This window comes from Vicugna pacos, chromosome 14, assembly GCF_048564905.1.
Source record: "Vicugna pacos chromosome 14, VicPac4, whole genome shotgun sequence".
In the NCBI taxonomy this organism is placed as follows: domain Eukaryota; kingdom Metazoa; phylum Chordata; class Mammalia; order Artiodactyla; family Camelidae; genus Vicugna; species Vicugna pacos.
The window spans coordinates 17,047,194-17,070,120 of record NC_133000.1 but is presented as its reverse complement, the minus strand read 5'-3'; the positions used below and the strand labels follow the sequence as shown (position 1 = coordinate 17,070,120).

General features: G+C 37.9%; 1 protein-coding gene across 1 annotated transcript in view; it reads left to right on the top strand.

Moving 5' to 3' along the window:
• The window catches only part of LRCH1 (leucine rich repeats and calponin homology domain containing 1), a 170,937-nt gene that overhangs the window by 124,154 nt on the left and 23,856 nt on the right, over window positions 1-22,927 (top strand). The window contains exons 10-16 of the mRNA XM_006209444.4: window positions 150-217; window positions 1,817-1,903; window positions 6,178-6,267; window positions 6,386-6,422; window positions 10,232-10,285; window positions 11,039-11,111; window positions 21,437-21,546. Of these exons, the coding sequence (XP_006209506.3) occupies window positions 150-217; window positions 1,817-1,903; window positions 6,178-6,267; window positions 6,386-6,422; window positions 10,232-10,285; window positions 11,039-11,111; window positions 21,437-21,546 (519 nt within the window). The remainder of the gene's footprint in view (window positions 1-149; window positions 218-1,816; window positions 1,904-6,177; window positions 6,268-6,385; window positions 6,423-10,231; window positions 10,286-11,038; window positions 11,112-21,436; window positions 21,547-22,927) is intronic.

The following is a 22,927-nucleotide window of genomic DNA, read 5'->3' as shown; positions in this document are numbered from 1 at the left end:
TATTCATTCATCCATCGATGGACACTTGGGGTGTTTCCACGTCTTGGCTGTGGTGAATAGTGCTGCCATGAACCTGGGTGGGGGCAGGTTTAGGCTGTTGACTGTTGACAGCCAGTGGTTCTCAGAAGACGCGTGTGTTCTGTCCACAGGAAAGGGCAGAGACCTGTGAAGAACTGTTACGGATAGAAGAGGACGCGCACTGGCATCCCGAGGGAATGTGAGTACCCAGGGCTGGTGGTGCACCACACCCTGTAGACCTCGTGTTCCTAACAGAACAGCAGCCCTGTCAAGATAGCATTTTGGGCCGCTTTTCTTTGAGCAAGCTGGTATTCTTACCCAGCGATACTGATCAGAAGTTGCGAGTTTTCCTCTGGATGCTTATTGTCATAGTTTTGGGGCCATACAGTGCGAGGTTGTACCTCTTCCTTGGCCTTGAGTTTTATCAGATTTGAGGTTGTGGGTAGAATGTAATTTAGGAAATCAGGTTCAAGATCTGAGAAAAGCATATACCTCTAATGTCTTGGTCTTAAGCCTAATAGTGGTGATAGCTAACATGTATTAAATAAACATGTCAGGCACTGTCCTGATCACTTCACAAGAAGTAACTCACTTCATCTTTACAACAATCCTATAAGTTCTGTTATTATCACCCATTTCACCAGTGACAAAACTGAGGCACAGAGAGATTGATTACCTGCCCCAGGGTTAGAGAGGGCTGAGATTGAACCCACGGCCTCTCGTACCAGATGAATATCCCTTCTCTACTGCACGTGAAGATTTTCTTGGCCAGCTGTATGGAGGAGGGCATGAGTGATCTATCAGACAATAAACCATGTCCGAGGGTTTGCGTTTGGACCGTTTGGCATATGGTAGGTTTTTGATTCCCAGGATTTTGTTTTCCATGATTCAGCATTAGGGCTGAACCTGTCATCATACCTTGTCAGGGTTTTTCCCTTATTGAGGGGTTACTACATTCTTAAAAATTTCTCCACTTACAGAAAGACATTGGCTTATGTAGTGGAAAGCAGTAACCGTGATCAAATCTCTCTTGCCCTTTAAAACCATTGCAGAGTTCCTTTCAAATCACTGTCCAGTGTAACCAGCTCTTTGTTGGATATATTTCTGTGATGTCAAGGAGGACTACCTTGATTATAGAATCACAGAATTACAGGGAAAAGGATTTTTATAGGGAAAGAGTTTTTAAGCTGTAAAGCTTTGGAAACCCATTCTCAGTCTTTTTATCTATTGTTCTCAACCCTGCCTGTAAACCAGTATCATCTGAAGAGCTTAATAAAATGCCCAAACCCCAGGAAGACTTACTTGAGAGTATCAGGCCTGGCATTTCTTTTTTAAGCACCACACGTGATTTTGCTGCTTAAGGAGCATGAACTGAGAACCAGCATTCCACGCTGAAGTCTTACTTAGCCACACTGGTTGAACTGGAGTTGGAAGGTCAGAAGTAGTGCGGACCTGCCCTCGCTGAGCACCCCTGTGGATCCCCTGAGGGCTCAGGAAAGCAGAGGGTGAGAACCACCCCGCTAGTCCGTTGCTCTGATTTTACACATGAGCATAAGGAGGCCCCAGGGCATTGAGACTTTGTGTGATTTGTGCTGCTTTATTGCCAAGCTGGCTTTCCTCACCCTGTAGCTCTTTCTGCTATACTCTGGCAGCCCACCCCATGAAATAGTGATATGTCCTCTTTGAAGGTTGAATTTGTCCATTGTTTTTATAATGTTAGACAGATTTTTATAAGAACCTAGGTGCTGTTCATGTTCGAGTGATCATTTTCAATCTCGTGCTTGGTTTCATGCTGCAGACTAAGTTCATCCAAAGACCAGGACGTGAATATAGCAATGATTGAACAGCTGAGAGAAGCGGTAGATTTGCTGCAGGATCCCAACAGGTAGGTGTGTTTTGCCTTGGCCCAGGTTTCTTGTGTAAATAATGCACGCTAATTTATTGAGTGCATTATCTCAATTTTTAAAGTATTTATACTCACAGTGTGGGCTCACCACTAACCACTAACAAAGAAAAATTGCTTTAACTGTCTATTTTCCCAAGATCCAGAAGTAAAAGAGTCAAACTTTTGGAGGGATTGAGATCAATTCCCCCATTTTCCATCTCTTCATGAAATTCATAGGGCAATTTTTGGTATACTTCTTAGATAACAGAAATACAGTAAAAGTGCATATTTACATTGCTTAAAGTTTAAACCTCTGGTATATAGGAATACAAGAGATTCTCTAAAAATGAAAGAATTAGTTTATCAAGTACTACCATATTTACTTCTGATGGTGCCAAATATATGTTAACTAAATAATGTATTTCTAAAGATATGGGTTAGAAGATCATTTTAATTGAATTAGCCTTTATCACTAATAGGCACTGTATGCAGGAGACATGTTTTTTGGTTTCTCAGCTGAGGATAATGGAATTCCCCTGGACGAAATATTTTTCAGTAAGGCAGTGTACCTGGTATCCGGTAATAACTACCATACTGATAGAGAAATAGATCCAAATTTATCCCTAGCAAATCATTCAGAGGTCCTGAGAATTTAAACCTGAAGATGATGTGGTCTTGTAATGTGGTGCACATGGAAATCGCAGCACATCCTGGGATGTATGGAAAGGGTGATTAGTGAGTCCCAGAGTACCAGTGAGAGTACACCACCACCACTGTCTGGCTCTGAAAGTGTAGTGGCAGATCAGGGTGAGTATGGCTGGAAATCTTTGGCGATTGATTTGAAAAGCATTTCAATTCTGCAGACATTAGTTGAGTGTTTACAGCATGGGGAGATCTACAGTGTGCACCTTGGGGGATATAAGGATGAGGAAGACACAGCTCTTCCTTCTAAGAACTTAAACTATCGTAATAGGAGTTGCCTTGAATGGTGATGGTGATTTCTAAGTGTAATTGATTTACGTGCTTAAAATGAAGCAAAAGTGATGAACCAGAATGAATGCCTGGCCCCAGACGGAAAAGGGGAGATGGCTTGGCTGGCCTTCCTGCAGGTTGAGATATTTTACCAGGGTCTTTCATAGCTGACATTTTCAAGGAGAAAGCAAATTCTGGATGGAATTAAAAGCTTCTGCAAAGACATGGAGGTCAAAAAGAATGGAGCAAGCTTGGAAAATCTCAGGCAGAAAAGATGATCTCCACACTGGCTGTGCTTCAGTATTATTTATGGAACGTTCAAAACACAGACACCCTGACATTACCTGTGGGGCTGGGGGTCTGGCCATTTTTATTTTTTAAAGGGTCTGCCAGTGGGTCTGTTGTGCAGCCAGGACTGAGATTTATCGGAGGGGCCATTTGAAGTGATGCAGGCATGACTTTGAATGCTGTGTTGAGGAGCTGAAACTTTATTTTACATGCAGGGGGAGGTAATAATGATTTAAAAATATGATTATTCATGTTGTTAATTCTCCCTAATGTTTGGCTCAGGGCCTGACTTATTAGTAAGCACCTAATCAAGGTATGTTCCTTAAAGAGCTGAGTTTCACATCCTAAACGAGGGCAGTTGGTGAGAAGGTAGGAAACTGGGAGGGGAGAGAGAGAGAGAGAGAGTGAGTGTGTGTGTATATGTGTGTGTGTGTGTGTGTGTGTGTGTGTTTGAAATTATGAGGAATAGGGAATAGCATGGCTGGTGAACAATATACCCTGAATCAACTAGAGTCATTTGCAAAGCTAGCTCTAACGCCAGGTAATCTGGGTAAGTTCTGAAACTTCTCTGCACTACAGTTTTCTCATCTTAAAATGGTCTACAAGTGCTTATTTTTTAGGGTTGTGAGGATTTGAAATAATATATAACCTGCTGTTGGGAAAGTAAATTGGCAAAACCATTCCAGAAGGCATCTTTGTAGTGGAAAGCCATAGTCTGAAACTATTTATAAACCTTTTGAATGAATTCTAAAAATGTTTCCTAAGGGTCAAAGAGATACGAATTGAGATTGTGAGGGGGAGGTGGTTTTTATAGCAAATACTTGGAAAAAAGAAAATGACTTAACAATTTGGAGATACTTAAATATCTTTTTGGTCCTTAATAAGATGGAATATGTGGCCAGTGTAATGTTTTTTAAAGTTTCCAATATATTTTAGATTGCTCATTATATAATTTTAACATTAAAAAGTATTTTAAAATGCATAAAGTTTGATCCCCATCATATAAATAGAATTAGGCCCCAATTGTATAAGAAGCTTAGAAAAATTAAAACTAGAAATATATTAAGATGCATTTCTTCTGTGGGTATTTCTAAATTACTGTTTTTCTTTATCCTTTTAAATATTGTAGCTAGACAGTGGTAGGTACTTAAGTAGTTTTTGGTAATTGTTTGAAGTGGATGGTGAGGATGGGAGGGAATAGTCCAACGTGTTTTAGACCCCAGTCCCTCGTTTCTTCCTCTGAGATGGGGTACCAGGAGGCACAGCCGGTTTGAGGAGGAGGATGTTGGGGTCTGTTTAGGGCCTGCTGAGTAGAGTTCCAGTGGCAATGTGGCAGTGTCCATTCAACTGTTAGATGTTTAGGTCTGGGATATCAAGACTTTGATTTAAAGGTACTTTAATCAGGTGCTGCGATAACAGAAGCTGGATGCGGGGATGAGGTTCCTAAGGGCAAGCACATGAGCGGGAAGGGAACGTGAATCCAGGACAGAGCCATGAAGACGTGATGTTCAGAGGAGGCCCACTTGTGCTTAAACTTAATATTGTTTTAATATTTCTACCTTTTTACATTTTCTATCCCTTTTCTAATAAATTTTTCTTACAAATTAAAGATTAATATGTGAGTCTCCGAAGTGAAAAAGAACAGCCTAGTTTGGTGGACATAGCACTGGTGAGGGAATGTGGGACTGGAACCCAGTGTAAGATGGGGGTGACCTGGAGGGTGTGGCTCCCCACTCTGGGCCTCAGTTGTGTCATCTTTCATGAGAAGTGGGGTGAACTGAGGAACTGGAGATTCTGCTCCAGCTTGGAAAGGTCTGAGGCAATGAGTTGCCAATGATGGTGAGCCAGTTGACATGAGTGTGGAAGAAAGCAGCCTTGAGTAACCTTCCAAGTGATAGTTGATTTGCATCTTTATGGATTGCTATTTTAAGATTATATTATGTTGTAAAACTTTATATAGATTTGATTTCCTCCCTCAAACAATCCACTACTTTGGCTGCTCCAGATCTTTGTTGTTCATCCTGAAGTAGCTATCGTATTATGTCAGTTCTAACTTGATGATAATGTGTCTGTGTGCCAGTGTAATGGGAATAAAGAGAGTCCTGTTTTTGCTTTGAATAGAGAGAAGGCACTTCAAGAGGTCACCCTTATTTCTAGCTTGGATAATAGTAATAAAAATTTTATATACACTTTGGGGTTTTTCTTTATCTCATATTTCATGGATCCAGATTTCTTTGTTTATTTTAGCTAAGCCACTGATTATAGGATTCAATTTTAGAGCTTTACCTTTCATACAACCTCAACATCAAAAAATTTAGTTGAATATTGCTATCCTGTTTTGCCTTTATGTCAGTTTCTTCTCTTAAGGAGTTCTGATTTTTGGTTTGATAGCATTTTCAATAGGCATGAGTAATACGAACTTATTCCTACCTTTTAAAATAGCTTTGTAACTATAATATGACTTACAGAAATTCCTGGTTTTATAGATCTTAAAAAGAAGCTCAACTCTTAAAATCACAGAAATTCAGAAACTATCTGTAAGATAATTTCAGAAATAAATTCCTTATGAATGAATTTTTAGTTTTTTAACTGAGAATATTAGTGTCTATCAAAGACATCGTCTTACTAAAACAAATGCCCTCTGTACATATACCACAATATAGTACATGTGTAGTACAGAATAACTTTACTTCTGTAAACTAATAAAGTTCTAGAATAAAATTTAGTGTATGCTACCTATGAATAGTATGACTTTATCAGAAGTTACTATTATATTTCAAATAAGTTGAATTTTGATATCAAAACAGATGGAAAATTGTATTAAAATTATTATATTAAATTTGGCACATAGTGGGAAAATTTGAAATTTCTACCATAAACTTTTCATTACTTTATCCTAATGATAAACATAACTTTTTAATATATTAAATTTTAAAACTAAAAATGGCTAAAGGCAGTACAATTTCATAGAAGTTTTGTAAATTTGCTAACACTTTTTTCCCGCTACTCTTCAGATTAAGCACAGATATTACAGAGAGAAGTGTTGTAAAGTTTTACCCTGTGGAATCAGCAGAAGACTTGGAATTACAAGACTCTGCACTAAAGTATGTTGACCTTTTACAACTTATTTTCTTTTTTTATAACATAGTTTCTATTTTTACATTGAAATATTTTTGCTTTAAATTCCACTTTATAGCTTTTTTCCCCCTCTAATTCCTACAGTGGTCAAATACAGTTGGAGACATCCCCGGTATGTGAGGTAAGGCTGCTCTTGGATCACCCAGAGCTCTGGTGCAATATTCTGCCACAAAATAGTGGCCGCCATATTCTGTCAAGATTTCTCATGGGGCGGAACATTCATCAGTAGAGATCAATATTCAGATTTGTTCAAGATCTACTTTTCAAATGTTTTATACTTTTAGCTCCTTTAATTTTTCTATTTATCTGTTATACTTCACCTCTCATTAAAGATGAGAGTTGGCTGTTTCCATTCAATTCTCTAAATTGTTTATGTCAGGCAGCTTTAAGTCAGACAGTGGCGACTAAGACCCACAGGGAAACTTCTTTGCCAGAATCTGGAGGTAGGACCAGCTGAGGCAGGTTTTACAGTCACAGAAGAAGGCTGTGAACTGACAGATGAACACAAACTTGCAAAGACTCAGAAGACAAGAACTTGGGAAATGCCTAAGGATTAAGAGACTCTAACAAAGAGAAACTAGTGGGGGTATTTGGGGGCAGAGGAAGGGTAGGTTATGTAGCTACATAGGGTGAAATTTGGTGGCTGTAGAAAAAGCAGTTTTGATGTAAAACTGGAGATAAGCCTGGAAGGTCCCTCAGAAAACAGTTGCAGCGAGATGAAGCGAAACACTGGTTACAACCTGTTTTATCTCTTCTTACTGAGTCGGTTTAGGATGGCTAATTTCCATACAAACCAATTTACATCCCCTGAGGTGTCTGAACACGTACTGTAGTAGAGCAATTGCACTCTTAACTACTTAAGTCTCTGTGTTAAATAAGAAAAAAAAAGAACTGTAGTTGAAAAACCCATGTTCTCAGGGAGTGTGGTTTCATAGTTGAGTGCAGTGCTGAGGAATTGTGTTAAGCTTCAGCCTCATCTCAAAGACTTGCTCACTGTGGGCTCCTGTGGGCTGCCTCTTTAACTTTACCTTTATTGTCTATAAATTGGGATCAGTCTCCCAACCCCGGCACCTAACTGTCAGCTGTTACTGTTACTCTGCTCTGTGGTGGTTGTTGGTATGGTTCTTAGAATCACTGCACTACCTCTTCCCCGAGGGGAGGGAGGCATCGCTGAATGACCCCACAGCGGGACATCCGGAAGCCTCTTATCTGAAGGCTGCGCAGGGCCCATGCCGTCAGCTCTCCTTCTGAGACATGCTTATTTTGATTCTGTGCAGACTCACTTTTTTTTTTTTCAGCTTCTTATTTGAAAATAATTTTAAATTTAAAAAAGGTTGAAAATAATTACAAGATTCTACAAAAGGTTACAAAAAATTGTAACCTTTTACCCAGGTTTACCTGTGACTGATGTTTTGCCACGTTCACAGTGTCATTTGTTCTCTGTCTCTTCTTTACCAACACACACACACACACACACACACACACACGCACGCACACACACAGAGTTATTTTTCTGAAAATTGGAGGATAAGTTTTGTACATCATAGTCCTTTTCCCTAAATATTTCAATGTACGTTTCCTAAGAAATGAGATTTTCACCTTATATAACCCCATTTCAGTTATCAACTTCATAAGTTATATTGATAAAATATTTTCATCTGATCTGCCATCCATATTCCAGATATTTAGGTTGATATAGTGATGTTTTTCGTAGCACTTTTTCTCCTTCAGTGTAGGAGCCAGTCTAGAGGCAATCGTTGTCAGGTACTTACAGTTTTCTTTACCCTGAAAGATTTCCATAATTTTTCTTTGATTTTTTTTTTTGACTTTAAAATTTCAAAAAATATAGTGCTCCTCTTTTTTTTTTTTTTTTAATGAACTGCCTCTTATTTTGTGGAACCAAGTCCCTCATATTTCCTCATGATTAGAGTGAGGCTCTGCGTTCTTGTTCGGGATACTGCACAAGTGATGCTGTGTCCTTATCAGGACATTTAGGGGCAGACTGTACATTTGTGCCTTGTTGGTGATGTTCCTTTGGTCACCCAGTCAAGGTATGACCTGATTTCTCCACTGTCTGAGTGTTGTTTCATTTTCCTCTTGCAACTAGTAAGCAGTCAGTGAAGAGGTACTTTGAGATCATGTTAGTATCCTGCTGCAGAACCACTTTTGACTCCAGTAAAATAGATGCCCTCCTGTGTGCTTTCAGGAGTGTCAGGAAGACACCAAACCTCTAGAAAAATGATCTCCGTTCCATCTCTGACTTACAATGTTTATATGTTTTTTTTTTCCTTTTCAGTTGAATGAGGAGTCATATTTGGTTTAAGAAATTCTTACTCATTGCTTCCTTCTTTGGGCAGTTCTCTGTGCATGACAGATATGTCTTTATGACTTTAAAAAGGGAGGGGAGATGCTGGCTCTGGTGGAGAGAGGAAGTCACAAGGAGAAAAAGAAGAGAAAGTAGTGGATTAGCAAGCCAGTGCTAATGATTATGCAGAACTTAAGTGGGAATCTCATATATAGTTATTTTTATATTCTCTCTTCCATCTCATTCAGGAAGAAAGTAGTATTTTTAGCATAGCCTTATTAGATCATTTAGCCAGAATTGAGTAGCCAGGGTCCTTGTGCTGGACTCAGCCTCGTTTTTGGTGCCAGGGACTGGGATAGGAAGGAGATGAAGTTGCCCTCACTTTTAAGGCATTTAAAAAATTATGGAGGAAAGAAGACTTAGATATTGAGGAAATTTAGAGAAGAATAAAAGATGGTCTGTAGTCCTGAGTGTTTTAGGTGTTCTGTGGGACGGGGGAAGGGACAAGAGTTTAAGGAAAGGGAAATAAACCTAGATTTGAGGGGTGGTTTGAATTTGGATGGGTCCCAGAGGCTGTGCTGAACAAGGCAGCACTGCTGTGGCCAAATCAGCAGAGAGTGTGAACCGGGCAGAAACACTGAGGATTGGGGTGGTGTCCAGTTAAATAGATGAGGCCAACATTATGAAATGGTTTGTAACTGTCAGCACATCACATTATCTGACTTTAAACACACTTTAGATGACTGTCCACATCAGGTTTGGAAGGCACTGGCATCCATTCGGAAGAATTGTGGGTTATACTCCCATACATAAATCATATCCAACGAGGGGAGGTGTTGGAGGGACAACAGGAAAAATTAGAGGAAGGAGTTTCTTATAGAGGTAGTCAAACTGACAAGTTACTTGTTAACAGTTAAGGCATTTAATTGGGTACGGAAATTAGTGACATTTTATTCCAAAAGTATGTTTTTCCCTTGGATTTGTCGAAGTTGATAATATTTTTAATAGCACTCCTCAACAGTAGGAATAGGCATCTTAAATTTATACTAATTTGGTGATGTACATGAAGATGTTTATATTAGCTGTTACCAAATTTTTTATTTGGGTGGATCCATGGAATTCTTGATTACCTTACAAAGAAGGCAGATCTGGGTAAAATAAGCTATCGAGTTTCCCCACTGATGGCCAAAGAAAAATGATGTTGAGCTGACAGCATAAGATTTTCCTAGGTCCAAGCATGTGTATTTATTAATAAGCTCCCACTGAAATTCTGTGTATTTGGGAACTACTGCCTTGGACCATTTCTAAAAATCCTTATGCTCCCAGCAGGTGGGAACCTGGGTTGCTTGGTAACCTAGCAAGGAAAGCTGTTGTTCACAGGTACTTTGGGCTGAGCTCTTTGCTCTGGGAAATTCTTTTTTCTTAGTTTGTGTGATGCTTTAGATGTATTTGTGAATATAGCTGCATGTTTTTAGAAAACGTAAGTATGACCTACTTAGCTACTAATTAATTCAGCATATGATTCATTGTGTCCCTGTGTGCCAGGGACATGATGGAAGCTAAAAAGACTCATTCAATAATTTTATAGTCTGATGGAACATACCATGCATTTTTTCTTCTTTAAGGTGCAAAATGATCTAACATTACAGAATAATGGGAGCGAGTATTCTCCCAATGAGGTAAGTTTCCTGGTGATTAATGAAAGCTGAGCTATTTTGTGAAGCCTGAATTGGAATATCTTTTATAGAAATCTATAATCTGAGACTGTCATGATTAATGAGTTAATTGTATTGCGGATTCTCTGAGGGAATCTCTCATTAGCTCTTATAGCCTGATCTGGCTCTTACCCATAATTAAAGATTCATTTTATAAGATATATTTTGAAAACCAAATATGAGAACACTTTCATAGAAATTGAAGTGAAAATAGCTCAACTAGGCAACATTTAGAATGTCTTGTTTTCCATAAATGATTCAGTGCATGGTTTCCCTGTAGCTGAGACATCTGTTCAGTGTTATCTGTTTCCTCATCTTACTGTGTGATGAGATTCTTTGTCAGACGTGCCGTCTGTGAGGTGGTGGATGTGAGTGTGCGCTTGTGCGTGTGTGCTTGTATGTGTGCGTGCCTGCATGTGAATGCACAGTCTATTCTGGAGCAGAAAAGGATTGCCAGTTTCACACGATTGTCAACTATTTTTATAGTGAGCATGTGAAAAATTGAACGGATCTCCCCCAGAACAGCATTCTGTTCATTCTACCACTTAAAGCATTTTCAGGGCGAAGATGCATTAATTGTCATGTTTTTTAGTCAGAACTTCCTCGCAGCAGCACATGCAAGAAGGTGGTGGTTTTATGATAATCCGTGATCATAGAGAAGCATGCATAGTTCAGCGTCAGTTCCTTAAAAACTTTCCTTTCCTTCTAACACCACAGGTTAGAGAGGACTCCCCTACCATCTCTCCTACCAACACCAGCACGGCTCTGTTTGGCCTGAAGCCTCGATCAGGTAAATTAAAACCTCAGCATTCTTGCACATGTGATCAATTCAGTTGTTTCTCTTTGGACCTTTAAGTGTACACCTCATAGTGTGAGCAGCCTTGTCAACGCTGGTGAGTTTCAGTCCTGGCATCAGAACCTTGCTACAGCTTGGGGAGGCCAGATGTTCGAGCCTTGCTGTCAGTGAATCACCTGTTAATGCCATGTTATCAGTGATAGATTACTATATCTCCTTTTGAATCAGAGCAAACAGTAAAAGGTGTTGGGGCATGTAAGTGGGGAAGAAATATTCTGTTGATAAAATGGCTACCGCTTTGCCTCAGTGGTTCCTGCTATGTTGCTGAGTTAAACCTGGTCGCTCTTTTCTGAGACATCCCTCTTTTGCTTTCTGGGCCTTAGTAGGGTCTGTGTATTTACTCATAGAACAGGGGGATCATTTCAAGGCTCACATGAGTGGTCAGGAGTCATTTTTTTAAGAGTATTTCTGCTTATATTACCTACTCTCTTCCAACTTATGGTTAGCATATTCACAAATGTAAATTATAGCAATGTGCAGAATAACTACAGATTTTGAAAAGAAGGACTTTGTATAGAAAAATTTCATTCTTCTAATTTCTCCACGTACTTAAAGTTCTAGCACTGTCTGCCTTCTTTTAGGTGCGTCCATGTTTTAATATTGTTGATTCTTAGGTCCTTTTGCATACACTTACTTCTAATGCTTTTAACTAAGTGCTGAGAAAGGATTCAGATGCTTTAAGCAAAAGGTAGCAAAGAACTCAGATGTCCTTGGATTTTTCAGTAAAGCATTTTGGCAACAGTTGAAGTTGTACATGTATGTATTTTGAAAAAGTGTACCCACAGGAAAAAACAACAGGTGATTCTTTATAAAGGTGGTTTTTTTTTTTTTCATTTTTGGAGAAGTTGATTGATGGGTAACATGCAGCCAGGTGTAATGGTTTCCCAGCATTTTGAATGGGCTATAAGACAAAGCCATTTGATAAGATGCTTGTGTGGGAAGGGTTAGGAGGCGTTTTCTGGAGAGCCAAATTGTGTGTGAAATTGGGCTCAAATGGCTGGCCTCTCCGTTTATGTAGCTGAGTGTATGCAGGCAGATCTGGGCTGGGCTTCCACGTCCAGAGTCTCTGGTGTGTGCTGGGAGGAGTGGAGGCATTTGTGCCTTGAGTGATGATCTTCTGGGAGAGTTGTCTACACACTGAGGACCTCATATTGGGCTACAGTTTTCTCCTGTCCCTTACAGGCAATTTTACACAACTTAAAAATATCTTATAATGGAGCAAATAGCAAGTTGAATGGATCTCCAAAGAATAATGTTCTTTTGAATGTGCATCTTTGCAATTTGGTTATAAAATTGTCTCTGTGACTTTTAAAATTCTTTTATGGGGTCCAAACTCAGTTTATCAGCCTTGTGCCTGCACTGCTGAGCCATTTCAAATTCTTTGTAGTGGTGAAAAATAAATGAAGTATTAATTTTGAATAGTAGGAAACAAAGATAACTTCCTCTCCTAGCTTCCAACCTTTCTATAATGCTGACTAACCACTGCAGAAATTGTTCTAGTTGTTGAAAGCTTTGTAGGGTTTGGTTACTGTAAATAATGCTGATTTTTTTCAGGATTATCAAGTGGCATATTGGAACTTTATAAAACTAGTATCATGTATTGGGAATTTAAAAATTTTTATTTGGTAATTTAAAAATATTACAGTATGTATTTTTCACATTTTTCTAGAAAATAATATATACAGTAATCTTAATTGAAGATCATATGACTAAAAACCAGAGAAATTATTTTTGATTGCATAGCTTTGGAACTTTAAAAGGTGATTTAATTTTTATATTAAAGTTAAGTATATGGATTTCTGTGATCTCTGTGTTAAAGCAGGCTGATAGTTTTTTTCGAGAGAAGTATTTTTTTTACTGTGTTTCCCTCCAAAGAAAGACAACTTTATATACCCAAATATTTGTTCCTAGAACCATGTCTGTGTATTTTACTGGCCCTGCCTTATGACTGAATAAAAATTTTATAGGTATTTCCTAAACATCAAAAATTACTGTATGTATATAGTTAGTGCCAAAAGAGAGAGATGTTATCATTTCATAAATAACCACCTTAGAAGTGCTTTGAAATTGGTTGACATCTATTAGTTAATTGATTTGTTGTTAAAGAGACTCTACCACTGTCTAAAATTGGTTTTATACTGACCAATATCAAAGACAGTATTGAGAGGTGTACCTGTGTGTCAAGGGTTGAGCAGAGTTGGCAAGATTCAGCTATCAGTAAAGCATGCCAGCAGACTTACAGATGTCTTTAAAGAGAAATTTTACATTGCTTTGGGAAAAAAATTCACCAGCGGTAAACACTGATTCTACAATAGTTTTATTTCTAAATAATAGATGTATTTACATATAATAAGCTTTGTATGTGTAACGAAATTTTTTGTGCGAATCATCTTTGCTAAGATTGTTAGTTATTTAGAAGGTCTTTGGAAAAGGGATCTGGTAGGTCTTTTGCTTTTTATCTGCATAATCTGTGGGTACTCTTTCTTTCTGCTGACATGATGCATTAGTACTCTAAGTCTGTGGGCTTGTGGAACTGTTAAGATTAACGATATTAACTGCATGCAGAATATGTGATTGATAAGTACTAACACTCAGTTTTTTATTATTCTTTTTATTCCATGCGCCATCTTTCATTCTCCTATATTGTACATTTGAAATTAAATCCCATAATATGAAATTCGCTTCATTTCCATACAATCCTTATGCCGTTTGTGAAATGCTGCTGCCCCTTTGGTTTTCCCTGGTCCTTGTGCAACTGTACGCGGACTGGCTCTCTCGCTCTCCTGCAGACCCAGCCCTCACTCTTCCTCCTATCTCCTTCAACAAACTTACACAGGCACAAACATGGGACAACTCTAGCTACAGTGTTCCATCTGAAGGAGACAGTGACAATGGTAGGTGGCTTTGTACCTATTCTTTGATGTGCTCATTAATAAGCCAGTGAATGAATATACTGAACATTCATTTCTGTGCAGCTGAAGATAGCGTGTATTTACCTGCATGCCTGATAGAAGAGATAGTAGTAAACCTGGAAAGGCCAGAAAAGTGCATGTGCATTGTTCTCTGGCAGTTTGTCAAACTACGTTTAATTATCTTGAATATTCTGAATTTTGGGAGGACTTTATAATAATTTCTTCTCTGTCCTTTCTGCTTGGGTTTTTTGGGAGTGTTTGCTTGTTTATAAAAATTTGGGGTTTGCACATTGGGATTATCTCTGCTGCTCCTGCTTCTGAACTAAATGCTTTTGGAGTTTGATCTTTTATTGTCTGTGCTTACCATATGAGATTTTTAAAGTAATTTAGACATATGGTGGCTCATCCTAGAAGGGTGCACTGAAAGTTGTTAAAACTGAGACATTTCTAAAAATGAAATGACTTTTTTTTTTGCAAATGAGTTGCATATGTTGACTTTTGATACCTTCTGCCCTTTTTGAGTGTAATTTCATCTATATAATATTCAAGAATAGTCACTTGGCCTGAGAATTAAATGTGCAGATAAAAAAATCGAGGACACCTAGCTAGGGTTAATGTGGATTTCTTTTGAATTCATACCATTAAATATCTGAAGTAGCCTAAAAGATGAAAATAAAATAAATATAATTATTTAGATGTACTTACCACAGATATCTGAATCTCTATTCTGGTCTGTTCGCTCAGACTTTGCAAATTTTACTCCAAGATACCAAGTGACAAGAGTAATGTGAAATGAAATAGAGAGTATGATTTATAGGGAAGAGAAATGAGATGTGGGGTAGAACCACAATGCAAACATAATAGGAAGATGTATCTTCTGATAGTACTTAAAAAAAATCTAAGTATGTATATGTAACACACAGAAACATATTTAAAACATTTGCTGTGATTTCTGGTCAAAATTCAACCAAGAATGCTTTTCCAAATGTGCTTATATAGAAGGATAATGTATATCTTGGCAGGTTAGTGATAAAAGGAATTTTTTTATTTCATAGAGTTTTAAAAATTTTACCTGTAAACAAGTATGATTAAACAACAACAACAAAACCAAAGTCCTTTCTTGCATCATCCCATTTTAAATTCTGAAAGTTAAGGAGGGCTAAAGGGAAACTTTCTTGATAAACTGTTCCTTTACTTAAAAATAAAAAAGGGGAGAGAGACATTTTTGTTCTTCAGAAAGCATGGCTATTTATGGAGCTGATGTTGTTTAAAGGAAGTAAAGCCTAGAATGAAAGATTTATGTGTGATTTGGTATTTCCTTAGGAATGATGTCTGAAACCAAAGACTTTTTTTTTATAAGCTGGGCAAGATCTAGACATCTTATGTGGTAGTAGAATTTCTATCTTTATAGATGAACCAACTAAAACTAGAAAGGTGAAGTGACCTGCCTGGGTCACGCTGCCAGGTAAAGGGGAGGCGGGGCTCCTGACTCCCCAGTCCTCTCTCTCCACCATGTTTCCATTCACCTACAGCTGTTTAGGGAGAAGTCTTTGTGCAGGCTACTAAGCCAGACTGCCTTCTTTTTATTAAAAGTCCTAAGATTTCCATAGAAAATAATCATTGTGAAAACCTTTCTGAAAATAAAATACTTTGCAATATTTATATGGTATTTTTTATATTAGTGAAAATTCCAGGGATTCATGTGTAGCTATTATGCTGTGCCATAAATAAATAAATAAATAACAGATTGTTTTCAGTATTCATCTGCCTGGATTAATTATGTCAGATATTGGGTGGTTGTAATTTTTTCTTATTTCCAATTTGTCTACAATATGCCCTGGGGAATGGATAATTTTCTGTTAATTATCTGTTAATTTTCTGATAATTTTGTGGCAGCAGACATCTTTACAAATATTTATGGAGGTTCCCAGATCTGGCCTTTCAAATGCAATCCTCATTCTCTTTGTGCTGAACATTGCTTTGTGATTTGAATACATTTTCCAATCATTTTTTAAATTAATGAAGATGCACGCTATGCATCCCCAAGTATACGAGCTAGAGTTGGAAGAGAAATACAGCTTACTTTTGTGTTGTTTTTACTGGTTCCTCTTAAACAGTAGATCCTATTTAGTGGCCTCTCTTGGCATTTCAAAGCTGATTACCCCGTCAGTTTTGTTTCCTCATATTTTCTCCATTACCCAATATCTGCAGCTACCTCAACCTGTGTAAATAAATGGCATCGTATTACCAACTCAACCGGCATAATGTAACTTGCCTTTCATTTATGTTTTTTATGTATTATTTTGGTAAAGTCGGCATTTTTATACCTTGTTCACTGTTTTGCTTTATATTAAAATTCTCCTTTTATTTTAAATTTCAATATTTAAGTAAAGTTTAAGTTTTATTTAAAGAACTACGTTTAAAATAGTAAATACCGCTTTCGAACTTTTTTTTTCCAATATATCTCATTTCAGATCCCCTAGTTTCCCTAAAACTCATTCTTCAAAGAAATAAAAAAAAAATGGTAAACTGGCTAGAAAGTCCTTGGAAGTTTGAATTCTCACAATCCCCAGAGTTCTGCCTTCTAAATGGATGGGGAAGGATGTGGCCCTATGTCTGTGTGTCCATCCACCCCAGGGGTGGATTTGGCAGCTTCACTTCAAGTTGTTCTTAACTTGAAAACTTCACTTCCACTCTTTCTCTGTGCCCTCTTAGTACTCTGCACCTTTCCCCCTTCATTTTGAAGTTAAAACTTTTCCTATCTTCCTTTGAATCATTTTCCCTTTTTCATTTGCAATGAATTGGTGGGTGCTAATTTATACTTACTTAAAATTGATCTTTAAATTATCACTGGAGAGTGAATGACTGGACCCATCCATCTTGTGCCATTTTACAGACCTTTTCTGGGTTGTTTTTATCATAATCTTGCACTTCTAGGAATTATTTTCCCCATTACAAAAATGAGGAAACTGAAGCTGTGAGAGGTGTTTCAGTGGTTCTTAACGTTGGCTTCATATTAGAATCACCTGGGCTTTTTGAAAACAATAGCTGCCTGTGCCCCACACTCAGAGGTGCCAGTTAATTTGGTGTAGCATGGAGTTTTCGCACTGATATAATGTATTTGTATATTTTAACTGATTTTATGTTATGTTCAAATAGGTGAAAGCCACTGGGTTAAGTAAACTGTCCAAGACCGTGGAGAGGAAATTTGAGCATTTTGAGGGCAGAGGATTTATGTAATTCCTTTCTGGGCACAGAGAGAATACATGAATGTACTGGTCAGATTTCTAATTTGTATTAACCTGGGTCTGCAGCTCATGATACCTTTTCAAAGCCACCATATTGCTGCCTTTGAGTTTGTATGTCTTAAATGTCACACCCAGTCCAGGTTTTTCATTTCCAAGGAGTAGTTGAGAGCTAAAATTCCAAAATCTCATATGTCCACAGAGAAGAAATCTCTTCTCATTGAGTTAAATTTAGATAATAAAGGTTAATAATATAGACTGATAATTTCTACACCAACTGCATTTCATGTAATAATTAAGTAGCATTTCAGGCAGTTTTTAGAGGAGTTGGCTTCTTTTGCTTAACTGGAACATAGATACTCTTACAACACTTAGAGAAATGGTTTCCTTTGTGCATCCTTAAACATCTGTTGAGTGCCTGCTATGTGTTAGGCATGATGCTTGTTACTCTAGATATAGCTCTGAAAAAGACAGACTAGATCTCTGCTTTCATGGAACTTTTATTTCAGAGTCTAATGCATGCATTTAGACCTGGAAACTAAGTTTTAGGAGACTTCATGATAGAAAAATTCGGATGACTGATTATTAGGGTAGGATAATCTCTGCCAAGATACTCTCCAAATAGACTGATCTCTGAAGGAGGGAGTTTTTGAGACACTTGTGTTGTTTATTCACCAAACTGCTTTGTGGGGGCAGGGGTTTGGTACAGATTGGAAACAGACATAAACTCTTACAGAGTCACAATGGAGAAAAGCAGATCTGTACTGTAAGACAGAAAGTGATGAATGCCAGGAGAGACACAGGTAAAGGATGTTGAACATTCAAGGCTGACAGACTACTCCCAGGTCAGGGATGAGGATGAGGAGAATGAGGGAGAAGGTAGAGATAACAGAAAAGTCAGTGGAATTTGACCTGTACCTGCAAGGGTGAATTTGATATTCTGCATAAGCATATTCATCATTCTCTGCAGGGTCCTTGCTTACGATTTATCTCTTCTGCTAGAGAAATTGTAAATATGAGCAAATCGTCCTTTTCATTCTTTGAATGTTATTTGATATATATAGTAATTAAACAGCTAAGCAGCGCTCATTTTCCCCTGCATCTTAAATCACCTACCTCTGTGTCTTCCTACCCTTTAGGCATATATACATGTGTGTACACTCACACACTCATACATACACTCACTCTGCTCTCTTGCCCTTTTTTTTCTTCTTCTTTACACTTCAACAATCAGTGGCATTTGATTTGAAAAACAGGCACTGACAGTTTGGCTCTTAATATTGCCTTATAGCCTCAAGTTAAACTTTTATTCCCCTGAATGAAGTAAGGGAGTTCTTGGAATTTAGTGATGTGAAATTAAAGAAAACCAGAATAAGTCTTCCATAGATCCGTTTCCTAAAGCTTTGACCAGGCTGGTCATGGCATTTGTTATTTAAATATGACTTGAAAGGACCAAAAAAAAAAAAAAAACCAACAAAAAACAAAAAAACAAAAAACCTGTAGGTAATATAATCAGAGCTACCATAATGGTCCCATTCAAATTATTCTGTCATAACAAACATAAATAATAAATCGATGTGCTCGGGAGATTTATTATTAGTCTAAATAGTTTGTTTTAAATTCTCATATATTCTACAATAATTAATCTATTTAGAAAACTAGCAATATTATAGTCAGGTTTCCAGTAATTTTATGTACATTTGAAGTGTTTGTTTTCAAAACAACATTTCACATATGTTTTAACACTTTTTGACTGCTTACATTCATAGAGCAAATACCCAAACATGCAGTTTGTGTTTTTTAAGATGTGCAGGAATTTAAGGTGAAAAGCGACGCCAGGAAATTAAACCCCAGACACCACTGCATTATCCTGTTATCTACCCTAGGGCTCAAACAGGGCTTGGATACTTGAATTGTATGCTGTTAAACCAAAGGCTCCCAGTTAATTTAACTTCCTAATAGTTTTGTATTCAGAATGAAATCTGCCAATAAAAACATATTGGAAATATTAAACATGCAGTATTAGATAAGATTGCCCCCAGAAAAAGAAGCAAAGGAAAATAAAGCCTCCAAAGAAAACAGATTTGTTTAAACGATATTGGGGCTCCCCTTGCTGGCCAGTGTGTGTATTACTCAACTCTGCCCAAGTTCCTGGACTTTTTTGGTAAATTTGGTTGACTCCTTTTCTTTGGCGGTGTGGATTATTTCTAGACTTTACATTTTAATATATATCTCTTCTGGCTGCTGTGTTTAAACGGGTGAATTTTTGTGGGGGCTCAATACGGTGTAAAGGCAAGTTTAGTGCATTTCCACTTTATTCTGTGCTTTATTTTGTCACACTCTTCCTCATTCCCCTTTGCTCTGTGAACTCTCCCTGCCAGTTGCTCTGCCCTACTTCCTTTGCCTACTTTGCCTTTATTTTTAAAACAATCGGGGTCTCACTTCCTGTGGGGTTTGGCTTTTGTGGACCCTGGTGACAAGCCTTCGGCTCTTTCTGCCTGTGACTTCCTTGGGTGTCTTGTGGCAGAAGCCCAGGCCCCAGGCTGACACGTCTCTGAGGTTCCAATAGGTGTTAAGTACAATAGCTCATCCCCTTTCTCTGTTAACTCTAAGTCAAGGGTTTCTTAAGATGTGTTAATTTTCTGGTCCCCTGTAGAGCACCAGAATACTGATTCAAATATCCTAGAACTGTTTTAGAAAGAAAATACTGAGATGTGAGAAGTATAATGCAAGATACATATTAAGGTGTTTTGGTCTAAAGATACAAATTTGAGATTAAAATGACATAGTTGAATGAACATGGGATAATTGATTATATGGTAGAGTCCAGTTTTTTAATTCAAAGTGTATTTGTAAATCATATTTAATTTTAAAAACTAATAAATTAAAATAGCCTTTAAAGTAGCTCATAGGAAATGTTTGTCAGAATAGAATAAAAGTTAGATGATCTTATTCTGCGTTATTGACGATATGGTGATTGAAACTACTACAATTGCAGTATGTCAGTGCAGCCTTCTACATGGTATTGATTTTTAAAATTGGAGTTCTCTGCCCCAAATTTGCTGAAGGCCCCGAATCTTCCCCATCACCCACCTCACCCCTCCCAATGTGAAAATCTACGGGACACAGGGAACTAACTACAGCTTTCAGCAGTTCTTTGCCCCCTTTGGTGTGCATGGAAAACTGACAGTATTAATAGGATAAAAATCGCAGGGAAGAAAAAAATTCAGGTTTAAATCTACCCTGGGCTTTGTATCCTAATAAAAATTGAACAAAACCCTTGCTATAATCACTCTGCCGTACGTAGACTATTTTGTACCTTCTTTATTAGTCTTTAAAAGATGTCATCCTTCAGAAGTTGAGAGCATTCACTTTTTTCTGGAGCCAGAGGTTTAACCCTTCCACTGTGAGTTGCTATTCCTGGAGGTTGTAATTTTAAGGAACGGCATCCGAAGATAATCTCTTAAAACTGCCTCTCAGCTTGCCAGCTTTTCTAAAAGGAGTCTATGGTCATCTCTGAAGAGCTAGCTTTTGGGATTCGATGTCAGTGACATGAGAGAAGGCAGAATTTTCCCACGCCACACTCCACTCAGATACGTGTCCTGTGTATCATCACTTGGGTTGTTAACCCAGGCTTATGAAAAAACCTAGCCAACAAAATTGTTAACCTGTGCTTATTTTTAACGTGCAAAGCAATTCTAAGTTTTCTTAGTTGAAACAGAGTGTCTGCATTTAATGAAAGGATTGTGAAACCTCGGGTGTAGATGAAAACTTAACATGAAGGCAGTGGGAAAATGAGAGAGAAGGAATCTGGAATGGTGCCAAGGATGACCAAGCCCTTTGCTGGATTCAGCTGATTATCAACCAGAGATACAGCTTCTGTTAGTCCACACAACCCAGAATAATTTAAAATGTATCAGTCTTCTCTAGAATATTGTAATCAAGGTTTTCATGTGAATTCAGAATTTCTTGTTTCTGTGAGTAGTAAATGGATTATTTGGGATAAATAAAGAAACTATTTGTTTGATTTAAATATGACTGGCCTAGTATGGCAACCTGTACTAGGCACTCCATAAAGGCTTTTTTTCCCTTTCTGTTACAGTGTTTCTAAGACCGCAGAGAAATTTGGAATCTATAGACCCACAGTTTACGATTCGGAGGAAAATGGAACAGATGAGAGAAGAAAAAGAAGTGGTGGAACAGCTCCGAGAGGTACTGGGAAATGTGTAACTGAATAATAATTTCCAGAATTGAAACAGAATTCTATATTTAAAAAAATAGACTTTGAAGCACTGCAGACCTAGTTTCAAATCTAGCCAGTTTGCTTACTGACTGTTACTGGGCAAGTCACTTAACATCCCTGAGTTTCAGTTTTTCCACATATTAAAACAATAGTTCCCACCTACCTTCGTGGGATTTTGTGAGGAATATACGAGATAATGTAAGGAGAAATACTTAATACGTATGTATAGAGGCTAGTATGTCAATTCTGGTACACTTTAAAAAATGCACTATTACTAATTTTCTTAATAATATTCCATGAATTTAAAGATGTTTATAGTTATCTGTACTCTGTACCCCAAACTGGTCAGAATTTTCGAGTCACTCATTTAATAGGCAAACCATTGGAGCTTCTATGAAGGATGAAGTCTAGTGCTGGGTGCCAGGGAAGATGTTAAGCATAGTGATGGCAGGCACCATGGCTGTCTTATTTCTTACTGTATTTCTATTCCCAGCACAGCTCCTAGTGGGAACTGTGTATGTATTTGTCTACCTTCATGGTCTTTGTGTCTAATTAGGGGGATCATATATAAATATGTGGAAGGTCAAACAGCAGTACAGGTGTCAGTCACCAAAGAACACACTGGCATTAGTTATTAAAGGCAGCACATCATGAATTACTACGTAAGGTCTTTATCTTCAAAGAAAAGTACCATAGCCATGAACTAGAAGAATATAAGAAGCTTCTTGAGGATGTGGATTTTCTACTCCATCTTCTCCTTTCACCAGCAGTTGATTATCAACAGCTGCTGTGTGCCAGGCTCTATATTCTAGGTGATGGATACAGAAAAGAGCAAAAAGTTCCCTGCTCTCGTGAAGCTTGTAGTCTATTATCCATTTACAAGGAGTTTCTGTTGTAAAGCAGAAATTTGTATTTGAAATTTTAAAAGCTGACTGATCTGCTTCTGAGGAGATGGAGTAGGTGTACTTTTCCCCATTCCTCCCACTAAGTACAACTAAAACCCTTGGACATTATATATAAAATAAGCATAAGATCACTCTTAAAGGTGGAGAGAAGAATGCAGACCAGCTGGGGTCTGGGTCTAGGAAGGAGATGGTGATGAGTCCCGTGGGTTTTCTTTTTTGCCTCATCTTTCTCAGACTTGGAACTAGAGTAGCTGGAAACCTGGAAATGTTAATGGGCACAATTTAAAAATAAAGTCCTAACAAAAGCTTGATTTCTTTAATCAGAGGACCAAGAAAGGAGCAGCCAGTGAGACAGAAAAGTTTTAGACAGTAAACACTCTGCTCCAGCTAAACATGAGAGAATAACGGTGGCCCCATCCTTACCCACGCCAGCAAAGACAGTAGG